General features: G+C 46.4%; 1 protein-coding gene and 1 long non-coding RNA gene across 4 annotated transcripts in view; one reads left to right on the forward strand and one right to left on the reverse strand.

Annotated features, from left to right (window-relative positions):
* The first annotated feature begins 234 nt into the window (after positions 1-234).
* On the forward strand, positions 235-17,409 carry LOC125751879 (uncharacterized). Its single transcript, XR_007400803.1, has 3 exons — positions 235-360; positions 15,859-15,945; positions 16,995-17,409. It is a non-coding gene; the product is annotated as an uncharacterized LOC125751879 (long non-coding RNA).
* LOC125751873 (carbohydrate sulfotransferase 8-like) overlaps positions 352-18,647 on the reverse strand; it is a 151,421-nt gene continuing 133,125 nt past the window's right edge. The window contains exons 1-3 of one of the 3 annotated variants that reach the window (XM_049031270.1): positions 8,968-9,919; positions 3,434-3,474; positions 352-2,230 (exon numbers count right to left, since the gene is read on the reverse strand). In XM_049031270.1, coding sequence (XP_048887227.1) covers positions 1,211-2,230; positions 3,434-3,474; positions 8,968-8,974 — 1,068 coding nt within the window. In that variant the 5' untranslated portion in view covers positions 8,975-9,919 and the 3' untranslated portion in view covers positions 352-1,210. Of the gene's footprint in view, positions 2,231-3,433; positions 3,478-8,967; positions 9,920-18,647 lie in introns of those variants that run through there. The other 2 variants (XM_049031269.1, XM_049031268.1) reach the window with 2 other exon arrangements.

Here is an 18,647-nt window from a genome sequence, read left to right on the forward strand (position 1 = left end):
TCAGCCTCGCAAATCTGTTGCAGTGCTACAAGTAGACAACCAATCATGAGTCTGTGTGTCCTCATGCAACAAGCAATGGTGTCCAGGCAATACGTCCATGATTCTGAAGATCTACTGGGAAGGAATACTGTGGGCGTTGTTTGGAAAATTTGCCTAGGATTTCTGGTTTATGAAGCACGCCGCTGATGTCTTCAGCAGGTGCCGTAGAAGAGCCAGAGTTAATGAGAACCAACACGAGTGTGAATCAACTGATGACAAGATGCAACCAGAAGGGAACAGGAAGTGCTCAACAGGAAGTGACAACACGGCTTACCACCCAGTCTTCTCACACAGTACTTGTGGCTGAAATTCTCATTGCCAGTGAGTTACCCATCTCTCTCCTCAGTAAAAGATCCAGGCAAACACACGATGGCCCAACTGAACTTTATCACTGCTCAATAACCAGCACATGCTGAAACCAAGGCTGACTTTCCAAAATTAGGTGTGCAGTGACATCTAGCCAGTAAAAATTAGCCAATTATATGTTGCACAAATAAGCAATGAATGTCCAGCATACAGACACACACGTACACAAAATTTGATTATACCTCGTGTACAAATATATATATAAAAATAGATATGCCTCTTAATATTGTACCTTCTATACGTTTTACATTTAAAATACTGGATTTGTGATGCCGGCACTCTTGGAGATAGACTTGGATGGTGTTTCTTCTGACTGTTAAGTTGTAGTATGGAGATACAGGAACCAGCCTGCTATGTGGTATGTAAGATGCCTGCTCCTCTAGTCTAGTCCATTGGCTGCGTCCTTCCTGACACCAGAGATTGCCACCAGGTGGCGCTGTGAGCTCAGCTCCAGCAGCACACGAGAGTTAAGTAGCAAATGTCAAAGACAGCATAGACAAAGCCTAAGGCATAGCACTTCTTTTCTTGGTATGTCTGCAGCTTTTTGCAGAAGATGTTTTCCCCCCGAAATAATAGCAGTCATACGTGTTTCTTACTTGTGCTTGAATGTTAATTAGTATTATGTAATACACAACAATAAGGATTGCAAAAAGGTTTATCTTCGTCGAGAAATGATGCAAGAATTCCCAAGCAGCATTAAGATTCCCAAGCATTAAGATTCCCAAGCAGATTCATAATGGGGAAAGTTTTCCCCCAATATCAGCACAAAGAAGAAATGTCGAGTTTCGTCAATATCAAACTGATCTCAGTACAGATCTTTGAAGGGTTTGGAGTAGTTGAACATAAGGTAGTCCATGTAGTAGAAGTCGTAGGCCCTCTGCCTCTCGGACGAATTGAGCTTTGTGAAGTACTGCTGTGTGATATGGGCGGAGGTCCTCTCTGCATGGGGGTTTCTGTCCTTGAAGCTGGGGAATGTGAGGTTTGGTGGGGCACCCAACCTGCTAAGGAGGAAGTTGGCGTCCTCTTCGATGGTCTCGAATTTGCCGATGAAGTCGTAATCCAGAAGGCAGGGGCTGCAGAGGCGGCCCACGGGCTCCCAGTGGATGTCCATGCCCACGGGCCGGTGCACGTCCAGGAGGTACTGCACAAACTCCTTGAAGGTCACCCCGGTGCCGGTCTTCAGGGCCTCCTGCGAGGCATTGGCTCGGTACCTCGAGATGATGGGACGGCCAAACACCGGATGGTAGTAGGTGTTGGGGTTCTCGAACTTATCCCGGAAGGCTGACACCAGCCGCTCCAGCGGCTCTCTGACGAAGAGCACTTTGGTGTAGGTCTCCAGGCGCTGGGCGATGCCCCGGCGATCGAAGCTGTCCAGCCGGCGTAGGTGGTTGCCATAGTGCACAGCGTCGTGCTGGATCTCCTGTGTGGATGGGGCAAGGCCTTGCAGAACCATGAGGACCCGCTTCCAGTTGGAACAGCCTGCCTTGGGCACCTCACAGTACAGCAGCTTGTGTCGGTCCTCAACGTAGATGCGGGACACGTGCTGGGGCGTGATGGTCCGTGCGCTGCGGCCCCTGTAGCGGCCGCACACGTGGCGCATCAGGCCTTTGCGGGCCTCCTGGATTTGCAGAAGGCGTCCCCAGGATCCGCGGGCGACCTCCTGCGAAGCACTCTTCAGCAGCAGCTTCCGGTGACCCTTGGTGACCCGGGCTGAGCTGAGGTCCAGACCTTGTGGGGAGGAGGGACTGCGTGAGCGCTCGCCGTTGGACCTTTGGTCTGGACCTGGCTCGCTCCTTAGCTCATCTCTGTGATCCGCACACAGGTCCTGGAACACAGAGACAGACAGATAGGCGTGTATGGAACAGACCACCCAAACTGGTGTCTTTATTTCAGCGATTTTAGCAAGCATTAGCAAGCTAATACTCACAGTCTGTGATTTATAAAATATTAATCAGGGCTGACAAAATTAAATTGAGCACCTGCCGATTTTTCCCAAACTATTTAATGCGAGTGTGTGTGAGTTTTAAAGGTTTTGAGCTCCCCTTTTTAACCTTTGAGCACCTGCACAACCCTGATGATACAAACCTATGTTTTGAACAGGGAGGCCGCTACAGATTTCAGGCCCCATGTAAGCATATTATATTCAGCCGCCAATCAAGAGGCTATCATTTACGTTACACATTTATAGGGCCTCTTTCACCCAGTTTGAGGTCACTGGATTTCAAACCAGTGGTACAAGGATCATATATTGCTGTTATACTCCAAATGGCCACCAGATGGTAATGTTGGCTTACGTTTATCCATATATACATGAACCAAATCTCTCTGCGACAGACGCAGTCTTTACATTTACAGAAATTTATTCAAGTCTTTATTCTGAATACTATGTGCGATGCCTTTGGTAATAGTATGTATGCTTTCTCATTATTGAAAAGCTGTTGAAGTGTGTGATAAGATTAAAGAATGGAAAACAATTATACAGCATATCAACGGGCTTATTATTCAGCATGTTTATTCAGAGTTTCCCTATTCGGACTTTAATTCTAGCTCTGTTCTGCTGTGTCTGTACATCTATTGAATTTCTGGGAGGGGTGGCGATAGGCTTCAGTTTCCATATCAGACCGCCGCCCCATGATTAAAAAAATAGACTAAGTCTTTTATCTTTATGGGCCCGGATGAGAGGAAACAGAGGTCAGACAGGGGCTCTGCGCGTCATAGTTCACATACTGCCCCCCCCCCCCGAGATGGCCGTGCCGCAAATACACAAGCTGATAAGCGAAGCTTTCGATCAAGTATTGAAAACGTCCGTTGTAGGGGGTCCACTTATTTTCCACTGGAAGTTTTTATTTGCTGTGCCGGGTGAAAGCACTGGCTGAGAGGAGTGTGGAGTGTGGGTGTGGAAAGAGACTTTCTTGATTAGCAGTTTGAAAGAATTGCAAACCCTGGTTCTTCATTATATGAAGATTTAGGGAAACGCCACTGCATTCACCAACACGCACACCTCCCTACCGGCGGGAATGGCGCTCACCTTCCTGGATGCCTCTTTGGGACTCCCTCTCAGCTTCATACCTGCAAAAGAGAGAGAGAGATAGTTCCGTTCAGCACGCATATGCATGGAGTGAACTGACCTGATCGGTTTCGCGATCTCGTCGAAATCTGTAGGTGTGGTAATTATAATTGAATTGGCTTATTTCCTGATATCACAGTCATGATATTGACTGAAGGTCTGGATCATCCCCGACCTGCTGATGCTGCTGGCCCGGTCCTACTCAGCACCCGGCACTGACTGAGGGACCCCCTCTAGGCATTCATTGAAAGATCAGAGCAGGTGATTATCTGTGTCTGGGGTCCGTCTTTGCCAGGCCTGATTATTTTCACTGGGCTGGATGTCTGCACACACCATCCTGGTGAGCTTGGCACCTTCATAGCTTTGGAAGCTGAAGACGCCGCAGTTCTTTCTTCTAGGTGTCAGCGTGGTACATCCCACCCCAACCTCAGCCAATAGGCCAGGGCAGACATCCATCTCCCTGAGCTGTTTCCCCTTGAAACTAATCGGTCACCTTATTTGACAAATGGCCACTGCAGCGAAGGGAACTGGCCTTTTGCTGTGTTTCCGGGCATTCTGCCATAAACACTCAGAGAAGGCCACCAGGGCAGCTGCACTGGGTAAGGAAATGTCCCCACAAGATAAAAACGCACCAGCTTCTGAGCCTATGGGGTGTTAGCCAGACAGCTGTCTAATAATCACATATCAGCCAATCAGCTATTGGACGATCAAACCAATCAGCTAGTGAGCCAGTCTCAAAAATGTTGGTCTTTTTACTCCTTTTAATACTGAATCAGATATTGCTAATTTTAACTTCTCCTTCTAATAATAGCTGGTTCTGTTACATTCTTTAGAGTTAAAATTTGTCCTCAAAACAATGCAAGAGCGATTATCACGAACAAATGATTCAGGAAATCCATTTGATGTGCACTATTATAGCATTCCTGTCTGCAGCATATAAATGCCAGTCTTTTGATGTGTTTCATTTGTGTTTGTCGTGGCACTTCTGTTCCTGTAAATAGGAGATGTGGCCCCAGAGTTGCACCTTCAACGCTACAAAAAGGCAGGATGCAGCACTTGTCAGAAATGGAGTAATGGAATTGTTCATGTCAGGATAGATAGATAGATAGATAGATAGATAGATAGATAGATAGATAGATAGATAGATGATTGATGATAGATAGATAGATGATAGATAGATTATAGATAGATAGATGATTGATGATAGATAGATAAATGATAGATAGATGATAGATAGACAGATGATAGATAGATAGATAGATAGATAGATGATAGATAGATGATAGATAGATGACTGATGATAGATAGATAGATGAATGATAGATAGATAGATAGATGATAGATAGATGATAGATAGATGATAGATAGATAGATGACTGATGATAGATAGATGGATGATAGATAGATGAATGATAGATAGATAGATAGATAGATAGATAGATAGATAGATAGATAGATAGATGCTTTATTGGCATTGTAAGTGCAATGAGATTTAGTTTGAAATGCAGCAGCAGATGCAATGTATATTCAAAATCAAATACCGAAGATTCTGAGGCATAAATAGAATTGGAGAGTAACCTATGTACAGACACTATATATGTACCCAATTAGGAGGCACCCAAATGCCCAGCATGTAGGGAAATAAAACCAGACTAACAGAGATATCTCTCCTCTATCACCTCTGCTCTTATTAGTCCATTGCTTCACTGACCTCTAACCCCTTTTCATTTCCTTCTGAGACCCTGGATGACATGTGTAGGCAGCTCTGGCCTTAGTGCTGCATTACGGCCCTGACCAGCAGTGGCAAAGCCGAAGACCCCTTATTAAAGGGACAAGGGGCTTCATGCAAGAGAAATGCCAACTGACAGAGAATAACACAAACAGTCCCAATGCCTGCCGATCACAGCCCTGAGAGACCAGAATACAGGGAAGGACCCAAATAACCTGGTACCAGAATCAGAACAGACTGTAAAAACAAAAGGAAAACAATGACCAAACCTCCACGGGACCAGCTACAGCTACATCAGGGGACTTTCGTCAGCGTAAACTCTCTCTCACGGGGGACAACAGTGACCTAGAAAAGCTCAGCAATAAATAGGCAGATTTAAACTGAAAAAGTGTCCCCCCTCATCAAGGTTAAATGGAAATCAAGGTTATTACTCCCCTGAGAGCACAAACATGGTCTCTGCTGCCATGGCATACAAAAATTAAACCACGTATGCAAGTTTGGCTTGAGCGACCTTACATGTCAATAACAGAGTTGGACAGAGTCATAAATTTTGTGAACCTTCAACAATGTCCTGATGACCTGTACAGTGATGCAGCTTGTTATGGAAATCCGTGCAGGTGGGAGGATAAAAGGAACTCCAAGAGGGAAAGAGAAGCAGGAGAGACACCAGTTTGGCCAGTTTGGACTTGGCACCAGTTGCTCGTTCTCACAACTCCCTTGGGACCGGAATTTGTCATCCTATCAGGTTGAACGTCTGTTTCCAAACCATTCATTGGCTGGTCAGAATAACTGTTGACAAGGAAATACTTTTTGCTGGCACTCCCATTTCTCTTGGGGGTGGGGGAGCTACCAGTGCCCCTTATGTACAGGGGACACCTGCTGTGACTGTGCCAGAACTGAAATAACAAAGGCACTTAACAAGCGGGCTTGGAGCCCGTCTTGGTGTGTCAAGTGCCGTGTCTCCCTTGAGGAAGTGCGTGAGGAAGCCCTTGGAACTGGACTACGGGAATCATTTCATGCTGACAAAGGCCGGGCCAGATGGCCTCACAGCGGTTCCGACCTGACCCGGACGGCCTCGTGATTTCCATCTGGCTGTAAGGTCATGGAACTCACAAAAATCACGAGAGTTCCATGGAAAACATCGCCATGGCAACACTGTGCTGGCAGGGGCGGCTGGTGGGGCAGTGATGGCTTGTGGATCGGGGGCGGGGGGACCCTTGAGACTGTGAAGGCACAGAGCTGTAAACAAATGTACCCGACATCTGCTATCTGTAGAGTAACTGAATTATAGGTTCTAGAACCACGTGATACGGAAGAGCCCAAATGGAAAATGGCTCGTTAAAATACACAGGTGGTCTCGCTTGACTGATGGCTCGCTGCAGTGTTTTGGGAAGTATTGTCATCCTGGTGCATGTGTTAGAAAAGAGGAAGGGACACAAACTTTGCAGGCTTCTGAATACTGATATATGATAAGGGGCTAGTGGCAATCCATACAGTAGAAGGTGTCTCACAAGGGAAAGGTCCTGTCACTTTCTGCACTGAAGCAACTTCCTCAGCCCTCAGAGCCTCGGGATTCATATATTAACACTGCTAGTGAGACATCGTTGGTTGACAGGCTCCGGTTGTGTCCCGTACAGTGTTTAACTCAAAGTTTTATAAGAAGAAAGCATTTAAGAAGAAACGATATGCAGTTAAAATTAAGAGTGAATGGGTGTGCATCTGTTCCGTCATCAGTGATGTTAGGAAGCTCAGCCTCGCAGCTTCAGTGGGAGTGTCGGTGCTGTTCTCCTGTGTCGGGTGGGGACCCCTCAAGTCTGTACGGCCTAGACAGTCGGAACTGGGAAGGGGGCCGGCCTGAGTTCACTCCAGCAGCCGTTACATCTCAAGGACTGTGCAAGGTGGAATGGATTAAATATGAAGCCTGACACACCGCCTCCGTCAGGGCAGATGGCACGAGAACTGCATTACACCTTGACACTGACCTACATAGGGAAGCTACGACGATCGATTACAAGCCCGAGTCCCAGAGGCTGCTTTTGATACATTCTGAAAGTGACAGACATGACATAAGGCCATAAAACGAATGCATTCAGGCCAAGCGTTTCCTGCCAGACGAAAGACCCGGAACAGAAAAACAATTGTTGGAATGTGTTTTGCCGCAGTGGCAGTTTCTTATGAAGCCAGCTATGTGTCTTCTTCTACTGGCTATGAAAACCTAACTAACCTATGTAACTAACATGAAATAGCTCTCGATGGCCTTCTGCCATAACTGTTGCCCTTCCTTTTTCGCACAAAACGTCCCACCCACTCCTTGAACATTCTAACAGGATTGGAACTGGAAGCTCACAGTGGAAGTCACAGAGGAATTGCATAAAACCTACAGCACCTGTAAGGTCTAGCAGCAAGGATATGCGTGACAGAGGCAACTTTATGGTGCAATTGGAAAAAAATTCTGTCAGGCCCTCAGTGTGGAGGTGCCACTCCAGCGACGATATAAGACCGTCTAAGACAGAAATTCTGAGTGAAATTTTCATGTTTGCTGCTGGACTTCAGCAGAAACTGACTGTGCAGTGATGGAAACCAGCCGGGGACTGTATACGTGTGTAACGACCTTTATTCAGAGGAAACAGTTGAACACGACTCAAACATGACCGATTCTCTGTGTTAAGGAGCCCACTGAAGTGGACCGCCAGAGTTTATTTACTGTTGACAAAAGTCAGCCAGATGGTATCACAGTAGTTGCAGCCCCACCGTGAAGCCTGCTCTGTGACTGTTGGGCCAAACTCCTCTCTCCTCATTCTCTCTCTTTTTTTGCTTCACTTGACAATGTGTTTTAGCATAATGATAAACAATCACTGTCTTCCTCTACTTTCCATGTCTGGCGTACTAGCAAGACACGTGGCAGGTGTTTTGTGTTCAGTAGGCCTGGCAGGCATGGGTGGGTGTACACCGGTGTACAGTTAATAGGAATATTATTTATGCAGCATCTTTGAAAGTGAATAGAGCTCTCTAATTTTCTCTGAGCATCCGGAACAAATAAACTGCACATTACGCACTTACTAAAAAAAAAAAACAGTGGCTAATCACCCGTGAGAGACACCTGGCTGTTTGTCAGATCAGTTTGTAGGTGGGAGGGGGGCACGCTATAGGAGGGTGTGGAAAATCTTGCAATTGACAAATTCGGATGTTTTCCTCGTCACTGTGTTGGAAGACTGCAGTTGGTATATGTGGTGTAATTTGTCAGCCTCCATAGAGTGAATTAAGGCGAGGGCTCCGTCTGTATGGCAGCAGAAACGCCTCACTGCAGATGAGGCGTGACATCATTTCCCGCTAATGCTGCATTTTCTTGTCAAGTAATATGCCTCTACTTTAACATCAGCAATTACTGCAAATATGCAATTTGCAATATTATACCTGTGCGAATTCTAATTTACCATGGCCCTAGTTTCTGTTTAAAAAATTTCTGCCATTGTTCTGGGCTCACATTTGTGTGTGTGTGTGTGTGTGTGTGTGTGTGTGTCCCCAGAGCAATTTTTGCAATTGACTGTTTTGGTTTGTCTAATGTGCTATTGAGTTCTGTGGGTAGTAACATAGATATATATCAATTTGTCCCTAAGTAAGAAGATCAATCATATGGAACAGTTTCAGAAAAATGTTTAATGCAACAATTAGGAAAAAGGGGAATCATACGTGACAAATTAGTGTGCAGAGGACTGGGAGCTCTTTTTAAAAAGGACACAATGTTGGATTTCAAAGGCAGACTTGCCGTTCATGCAGCGTGCCGTGTTTTGTTCAGAGGTGTGCAGCTCTGCGGGATTCGAGTCAGCTTCCCGCCGACCCGCTGTCGTTACATGTCGCCCTGCTCCCGCAGGCCGTGTCCAGCTCCCAGCACGCCTCTCTGTGTGCGCAGGTGGGTGGTCATCTGGGGAGATTTTGGCAAGGAATAGTGGCCCTCGAGAGAAGCTTTAGGAAGATGTGCAAATGTCACCAGGCACCAGATTCTAGTGAAACCATGTCTCTACAGTCTGCCATTCTTTCTCTTCTGCACTATGAAAGGTTTCTTTCAAACACAGTAAGCTCCCTGTAATTATTATTTCTTTTTTTTTTTCATATGAATTGCTGACTTTCAGCTGCTTCGGTTAACCTGATCCAGCTGGCTGGAATGAGGCCGGTCGCCTTAGCGAAGATGAATAGGGTCAGCTGGGGGCTTTGGATGAAGAGTGCAAAGACTGGTGGACTAGAGGGCCTTACTGGTTAGTACTATTGTGTTTGGATTATTTCTGGTTTCTAAGCCCAGTTTTCAGCACATTTTTCATTTCCAGTTCAACCCTGCTGCCCTGCATCCCCCCCATATGACAAACCTTCAGCCCACTGCCTTCCCATGCACACCGCGAATTCTACAAATAGTGAATATACTCATTCCTCACAAAACGAACGTCAGCAGTCCTCCCAGGTGGTATAAAGTATGCACATCTAAAACAATGTTTGCTCATGTGCGTGTCATTCAAAATGAGCCGGTTCCTCACTCTGAAGGCGTGCTGGAATGATTAGGCGGCTGCTGTTATTGCCAGAGTGTATCTGAGGTGGCGTGACGTGTTGTCATTTTCGGGCTGCCCGCGTTGCTGATTTGTTGTTCGTGTTCTGTGGATGGTATCTCCATGCTCTATCTGGCTCATTTCTGGGCTGTCATAGGTTCTGAACAGCCTGTTTTTTATGGTCTGACAGATCCAATAGGATGTGAAAAGTTTCTGATTACTTTTAGCAGCATAGCTAATAGCACTGACGCCCCTTGATTCCAGTGTCACAGATGCAGTGCTGTGCCCAACTTTAGGGTGGCACTGGATAGGGGCCCCTCTTCACTCTAGTGGACTGAATGTATGGAACCATGGCACGTCTTTGCTAAGTAGCTTTCCCTGAATTGCAAACTGAAGTGCAATGGGAGAATGTCCTTGATAGAAGAAGCTTATGAAATAGAAAAGTAAGAGAGAAGTTTTCAGAAATAAAAAATGTTTATCCTCCGGTCATATCTGCCAAAAAAAAAAGCCAAGATTTGAGTGGGCTGATAGCAAAACTGAGTTTTATTATTTTTCATTTCTGTTTGTGTTATCCTCAAACCTCAGACTACCTAACCAATACAGCCAGGCTCTTAGCGACTGATGCGAGAATGAGGGCGGGGAATGAGGGCGGGGAATGAGGGCGGGGAATGAGGGAGGGGAATGAGGGTGGGGAATGAGGGCAGGGAATGAGGGAGGGGAATGAGGGCGGGGAATGAGGGAGGGGAATGAGGGCGGGGAATGAGGATGGGGAATGAGGGCGGGGAATGAGAGCGGGGAATGAGGGAGGGGAATGAGGGCGGGGAATGAGGATGGGGAATGAGGGCGGGGAATGAGGGAGGGGAATGAGGGTGGGGAATGAGGGCGGGGAATGAGGGCGGGGAATGAGGATGGGGAATGAGGGCGGGGAATGAGGGCGGGGAATGAGGGCGGGGAATGAGGGTGGGGAATGAGGGCAGGGAATGAGGGAGGGGAATGAGGGCGGGGAATGAGGGAGGGGAATGAGGGCGGGGAATGAGGATGGGGAATGAGGGCGGGGAATGAGAGCGGGGAATGAGGGCGGGGAATGAGGGAGGGGAATGAGGGCGGGGAATGAGGATGGGGAATGAGGGCGGGGAATGAGGGAGGGGAATGAGGGTGGGGAATGAGGGCGGGGAATGAGGGCGGGGAATGAGGATGGGGAATGAGGGCGGGGAATGAGGGCGGGGAATGAGGGCGGGGAATGCCGGCGTGTTTCGCCTTTGCGAACGTCAGGGCTGAGGATTTTGCAGGAAACACTCAGCGCCTGATCATGTCGGCTGCTTTACTTCACTGTTCACTGTTCTGGATATATGGAAGGACTTGCAGCGGTAATGAATAAATGTCACGCTTCAGTGTTCCACTAAAATAAAATAAAAAAACTCTATCAGGGGCTGAAATTGTGCACATTATGCTGTCAGTAGGCTTTATATTGTTATTACATTTGAAGCAAAAAAAGAAATACTGCATAGCTTTCATATAATAGGCTAAATTTTTTGTTACCTTGTTTATGTGCCTGGATTCTTATTGAAGCTATTTAGGTTAAACACACTCAATGGAAGGGAACAGTGGTTGACCCCTTCTTAGGTCTGTCTTTATTGTCATACTGGCATGAACCATAACAGCTTTTTTCCCCATCCATGTTTTGTACAATAAACTTTTACAACCCACAAGGGTTTGCTTCCTGCTTCATACCAGAAAGCAAAAGTGGCAGATCCTGTCCTCTGGTTAAATACTGTGTTTTGTCATACAGTCAATCAAAAAGTAAATGATTTTCTTGCGTGGGGCTATTTTTCTGCTCAGAACAACAGCTTAAGTGAAAACTGTAAAAAGCATAATGATAGTAAGTGCACATGTTTTGAGATATTTCCATTGGGGCTGTAATGGTTGTGTTTTGTGGTTGTTATTCACAGGTTTCAGTATTTTATGCCTCTCCAGCTAAGGAACTATTTAAACTGGTGATTAAAAATGCAGTGCTTTTTCGCGTTAGGTGAACCTGCAATAGGTAATGGCTGCAATCCCGCAGACTTCTGGGTCACCGTCGGCTCCCATTATGTTTCGTGTCTGTTTGCCCCCAGCCTGTGAAGGTGAGGCTCGATCTTGGTCATGTGCTGCTCCTGCGGTCCAATCGGCTAAAGCCAAGGAGGCATCTGACGAATGGCGAAGAGGGAGGCATTTAGATCTGCTGCTCAGACCGGCTTATGGCTTCCTGGTGAAAAGTTTCATGGACTGACTGCACTTTCCTTTTCAGGAATCTCATTTAAGTTTGACTTGTCCCCAAAAAGAAAAAACTTTTAAAGGAATTGTCTGTTCTGCAAAAACCCTGTGCCAACAGTGTTCATCTCATTACAAGGGTGTAACCCAGTCTGTCTGGAGATAAGGAGGAGGAGTGTGTGTGACCCTGAGCAGGTCATCATCTGCATGAACTGGGCCATTTTAAGGGCGCTGCTCTTATTTCAGGATTTTGTTTCATACTTGGACCCATTGTTAGAATTACTCTACAACATGCTTATAAGGGCCATGTAAGATTATTATCTATCATACTACAGATAATCTATTGCTATTTTTTAGAAGTACTACAATTCTTCGGATTTGCCTGGTATCATTGGATGCTTTTTGTCTGATCATTAGTGCAGTGTCATTCAGGGAGGAATCTCCCAGAAGTCTCGGACTATGAGACACATGCAGAGAGAAAGCGCTCGCCTCCATAACGTTGCCTACGACACTCGATGTGCTGGACCTTGGGAGCCAGGCCTCTCTGCCAATGATGAGGTTTCTTCTCCGCCTAAACATTCCCGATCGTACTGAGATGGAAACGCAGTTAGAGACAGTGTCACCCAGGAAAGCGGAGAGTTACATTCCCCTTTTACGTTCCAAGAGATCACTGTTCATAAAAGATTAAGATAGAAACGAAAAACAGCATTTAGCCCCATTTTACAGAAGCCCTGCAATCTGATTAGCCGGAGTGTCTACAGTCATTCCAAAGCTGACTGCTCCGTCATCCATTCCAGGGTAATGCCTGTGCAACGACAGTGTTCATTCTGGGACTTGAATCTGCGCCTTGTTACTCTGCGCTCTGCTTACTCTTCCCCTGGCAGTGATGACCCTGCCGTTCCAGCCCCCGATACCTGACTTTCATATGTTTCTGGCAAAGTGCAGTGAGATGAAGGAGGACTTTCGACACCCTGCAACCTCCCCTGCCTCATTTTTATGTCCACATCTATCCTAATGAAGATATTAGACCCATGGAGGAAAAAAGGTGAATCAGAACATTTGGTTTCTGCCAACTAAAGCCGGACTGAACATAAGCTAATTACCACCTACCATTATCTCACCTCTAGTGTATCTTCACTGCTGGTCTGCTGGGCGTTTCGGCCATGTATAAGGGCCCCATTACTCTACTGCCATTGAAGATTAAAGGAGAACATAGATCAGCTAATTAACCTTAATTGAATGCTAATCAAACCAGTGAGGTACCATTCATTACTGTACTGCAACTGACATCATGTCTGTTTTTTAATCCGACATGCAAGCTAAAAAGTAGCGACGTGTGTTACTATGATGAATTATATCAGTACAGGAAAGTAAATCAATGTCGGACCATTGCTATAAATGCATTGCAATAAATTATGGAAACCCTTTTGTCTCCCTCTCCTGTGCAATAGGCCACCACAGACTCCATAATCATTTTACGGAAGTTGAACTTGCGACCGAAAAAAGCTGTTAGGCACCAACTTATTTGCTGTTTTTAGGTGCTTAACCTGAATTCTCTCAGAATAGGGAAAACGCTGTCCTTTGTAAAACTGTATGCCATAAAAACAATTTAATGCAATTTGCGACAAAAAAAATTGAATTCCATAAAGAGAACACAGAGAAAGCCTTTGGGAAGGTCTACACCGTGCCTTTAGATAAAATGTATTATTATTATTTGTTATTTTATTATTACACACATCTGAGGAAAAAGATTATAGTATCTGTGTGAGTCTCAGGTTAACTGTCCTGACCGACACGTCCCCTAGACGCCATATAGGTGAATATGCTGGAATTAATCTCTGATTGAAAATCACTCTATCTAAAAGACTTCTGTGTCTATGGTAGAAGAAAATATTTTTCATTACAATTTTGAAGCATTTTACGAAATATTACGGTCTAAATACTCCCATCTTCCATCTGGTCAGAATTGTGAGGGAGGGGCTAGAGTCTATCTCAGGCAGCAGAGTGCACAAGACTGCGGTGCATCCTGGATGGGACAGCAGGCAGCTGCAGGACAGTCACATTCATGCACTATAACTGCTGAGCAGAAGGAGGAAACCCTTATGACATAGGGATAGCATGCAAACGCCACCCACACACACACACACACACACACACACAGTGGAGGCAGGATTCGAACCCCCAACCCAGTGCTACCTACTGAATCGCTGTGTTGCCATGTGTACAGTTTGTATACAGTAGTGTGAAAAGATTGTTCTTGTTTGTTAAGTAAGACACATTCCTGGAGCCATTCATGCAGAAATCTAGACAATTCCAACAAACTTTTTCTCACTGCTGTACATGTTGGACACAAGTATTCTTATTATAAATTCACATTCGCATTATGCAGATGTCGGCATATATAATGCATTGGGCACATTTGCTTGCAGCGCATTTACATGCACACTGAGGGAGTCAGACAGGTTATATTTGTGGAAAACAGAATCATGTGGCCTTTGAAACTGAATCAATTTAAGGGTGATATTAATATCAAAATGATAAGGTTTGGCTGACTGACAGTTTTTTAAATTGTGGAGTCACAGAGAATGAAAAAAGCAATAAAAATCAATAAGGAATAAAAATAGCAGTAGGCTCCCACCAACGTGGCCTTTAGCTGGTTATTTTCCACAGCCATACGGCAGGAAAGGTCAGTGGTATGTGCTGAAGTGCTGGAGGGAAGATGAAGGTGGTGAGGTGGCTTGACACACTTATGTCCAGATGCTTGACAGGCACTCAACACCCCATCACCCCGCATCAATGGTACGACCCAACCAACCATACAGAAATGTCCCCCAGTCCAGTTCCCACCCCTCTATTGGTATACAGTGAACTCAGGGACGTATAAGATGCATTCAGTGACGCAGCACACCATGCCTGTGCAAAATATGTATTTAATTACAATAAAACTGTTGCGCGTGAATACAAAATGCAAAAAACGTCAGGGAAAATATATTTCCGCGCCATCGTATTTCAATATCTCGACATGAAATTCACAAAATCCATAACATGAATCTGTGTTTTGTTCCAAAAGCACAAATCTATTTTAACTATTTTGCAAATCATTTTCCCCATGTTTGCAGCCCCCCCACCCCCTGCCGTGGCCTATTGAAGCTTCGGAATGTTGGCAGCATCTTCACCTTGCCGATTAAAAGGGTGAAATAGGAAAACAGGATAAAAACCCGCCCTGAAGCCTCAACGCACAGCAGAAATCCATTCTATTGGCTCATTGCTGTGTCAGTCAATAAGAAATAACCTATGAGTGGACAGAAGCTGTGGTGGCAGCTGCTTGGGCAAACCAGTAGGTGTCTACTGTCCCCAGAAAGAGATGGCAACTGATGACTATGAGGACACCATAAAGTGGAAAATAGAAGTGGAGAGTGAGTGAATCCAGAAAGGTTTGCTTCAGCTCTGCGGGCAGATTTGCGGAGGTCAAAGAGCTAAGTGGAAGCTCCAGTTGCTGAAGTGTGGGACCCGGGGGGTGGGGGTCACTGACCTTAAAGGGCCGCCCATCTTAAAGGGCCGCCCATCTGTGACCTTAAATACCGGAGACCTTGGCACCCTTTAGGGGACCAGCTACTCTATGTCCTGGAGACTGATTGGTCAGTCTCCAATGACCACGCATGGGCCACTAATGTTAACGTGACACAGCTGGATGAGTCTTTCAATCAAGGAAACGGATCAGTAAAAGTACAAGACGAACCAAACAATTTAGCCAAGCATGAGAGCCTTTCGGTTTTAAAGTAGTTTGCAAAACCTGAAGTAGCTCATAGTGCCTCCCCCTGACATGCATTGGTTTGGTCACCCTACCTTGGCCTCTCTGGTTCTCAATGCAGCGCACGGCCCATCTGCGGCCCAGCAGAAGCTTCGGCAGCTGCGAGCCGGGCCTCCCCCAGCGGCCTCCTAATGGATTATCCTCACAGGTACGTGGAGTCACTGTGTGCCCGGCACTCTCATTTTCGGAGCAATAACCAGCCGGGAAAGTTTTATAGCGGGTGTGTGTGAGAGAACGCCGTTTATTAGAGGAAATGAAATTCACCGCTTTTGTTTGCACACCGTCTTGCTGCCTACTTGCTGAGGCCAGTAAGCCGTAATTCCTGTTATCTTTCAAAGCGTAGCAGCTCTTCGTAACGTGCGGGGCTACTGCTGCTCCAGCAATACGGCTTGTGTCAGAAATGACTTGGGAACCAGTGTGAGAATCAAAGTACCATCAAAACCAGGAATACATTAATATATCTAAGATCTGTGTCAGAGGTTACAACCAAAGATGTGGGATTTAAAGCCTATTACAGTTTAGCAATGCTGCTAAAGTTAGATGTGGTGATGATTATGAGCTCAGGGTTACTGCAGAAAATATGCTAAACCCACGGCCTTCTAGAAAGGTCCTCCGGATTATGAGAGGAAAGCTACAAACTCTCTTACACATTTGCTGTGCTGCTGCAGGTTTGTGCTAATGAGTAACATCAATAGCTGGGCTTGACCAGTAGACTTTTCCTGATCGCTAACGGCCCCAAAAGCCCTGATCCTGAGTTACTTACGTGAAACGCTTATATAAGTGAGTTCAGTCTGTGTTTACACAGTAAGTAATGTAATGATAATGTAGGCCCAGTCGTGAGGGTCAGAAGGTTCTAGGTGTTAATGTAATAAGCCTGGGTAATAACACTCCAGCTCACATGGAAGATTTGTGCTGGGCCCTGCAGTATATTCGCTATACTGCCCACACAATATCTAAAAATAAGATGCTTTAAATCTACATTTTAATACTTCAGTTTGAGGTTCACTGCCCCCTCCTGGGTTGTTCCCTGCCTTGTTCCTGTAGCCTCCGGGGTAGGTTCCGGACCCCCCCGCCACCCTGGATAGGATAAAAGGTTACAGAAAATGGATGAATGGATGGATGGAATTTCAAGTTCTCAGCTACTTTCGTAAAACTAAAAACCCCTTTGTTCCTATTTATCCCCACATCGCTCCACAGGACTATGAAACCCAGTGGCTCCAGGAATCTGGTACTTGGGCTCACCATCAGGTTCTGCAGCTGGCGCACCCCCCTCCCCCCACCCCAAGGGGCTGACATGAAGCTCTCTCAAACTGCAGCTTCTGCTTCCAGAGACTCACAGGCCTGGGCCATTCAGTGGCTCGTCAGAGCGCACTATCTGATATAGAGAACATGCAGCTCCTGCCGCTCATACCGTTATCCGACGCTGCAGATAATTGGGGTGCTCTGTAATGCGCCGGCATGACATCCGCAACCACACCGCATTCGTTTGGAGTGGCAGGGGTGTGCACTGTAAGTGGGCCAGTGCAATAAGTAGGACCTGATCATTTTGCCTTCCCAAAGGGCGTGTCACTTGTATTCATACCAGCAGGAGCTGCCATAATTAACACTAGTAACTGTGCATTAATATTAGGTGTGGCGGGGGGGGGGGGGGGGGGCTGTGTTAACTGAGAGCTAATTCCTAATGCAAACCTATGTTTTGCCACATCCTCCTCCCCCCAGCGAGATTCCTCTAAAGCTCACAGCCAATGAGCAAAGATACCCGAGATGTTCCAGAAAGCTCCGGGGCAGGTGGGGGGAAGCCAGGATGGAGTCATGAGGACAGAGGCGTTAGGATGAGTGTGTCTACATCTCCATGCGTGGAGGGGGGGGGGGGCGTGCTGCTCAGCATTACGGCAAGACGGAAAAGCAGCCGGTAAACGGGGCGTCGCTCATTAAAAGGAAACTCCAGCTCTCCGCAGGAAGGGGGACAGACCCGGCTGCCCCTTCATCTCTACGGGTTGCGTTTGTTTGCTAAATAATACATGGTACCGCACACGTCTTAAAGGGCCGCCCACAGCCCCCCGAAAATGGGTCGCAGAAGGCACTCCGTGCCACGAACCGCCCACGGCCTCCCGACCCCAAAGAAGATTATAATAAAGAGAATCTCACTTTCAAAGTACCGACTCATAAAGCGGTTTGCGGCATCGGCAGAAAGCAATAAATAATTCTCAGAACGAACGTGGCGCTGGGATAAAAAAAAAAAGCTGCCACTTTTATTATGAATACTGAGAGCAATATTTCATAGTTATTAAAATCCTCGGGCCAGAAGACGGGGCTTTGTAATCCCCCAGAGGCAGCTTCCCGTTCTTCTCTCAGCAGCACGCGGGTCTCACTCGCTCCGGCCCGCAGAAAAGTGGCCATTAACTTGCCTGATTTCATTGATTTCTGAGCTCACTTCCTCTTAATTTGTCGGGTAAAAAATGAATAATTTTGCCTAACTTTTATGGGCAAGAGAAAAAAAACAGATGATCTTGGTTAGACACTTTATAATGACTTTTCTGGCTCCGTTGCTGATTTGTGTTATTTTATTATGTCACTCTGACGTGGAGGCTTTTCAGAACGTGGCTCGGTGATTTTGGGAGAGAGAGAGGCTTTCCCAGGTGAAGCAGGCTCAGGTTTGAGAATCGGGCCACTGAACTGGCCTTTTTTGCATTTAGAATCTGAGTCCTTTCTCACTCACAGACAGCTGACACAGTGGCCAGGCTGTTCCAGCTCTTCGCCGGTTTCAGCCTGTGGCAGCTGCGTCGGAACTAGCGCCAGGTGGAAACGAACAGAGGGAGAAAAGCACAGGCTGTCCGTCAGGGGGCAGAG

This window comes from Brienomyrus brachyistius, chromosome 11 (genome assembly GCF_023856365.1).
Source record: "Brienomyrus brachyistius isolate T26 chromosome 11, BBRACH_0.4, whole genome shotgun sequence".
NCBI lineage: Eukaryota > Metazoa > Chordata > Actinopteri > Osteoglossiformes > Mormyridae > Brienomyrus > Brienomyrus brachyistius.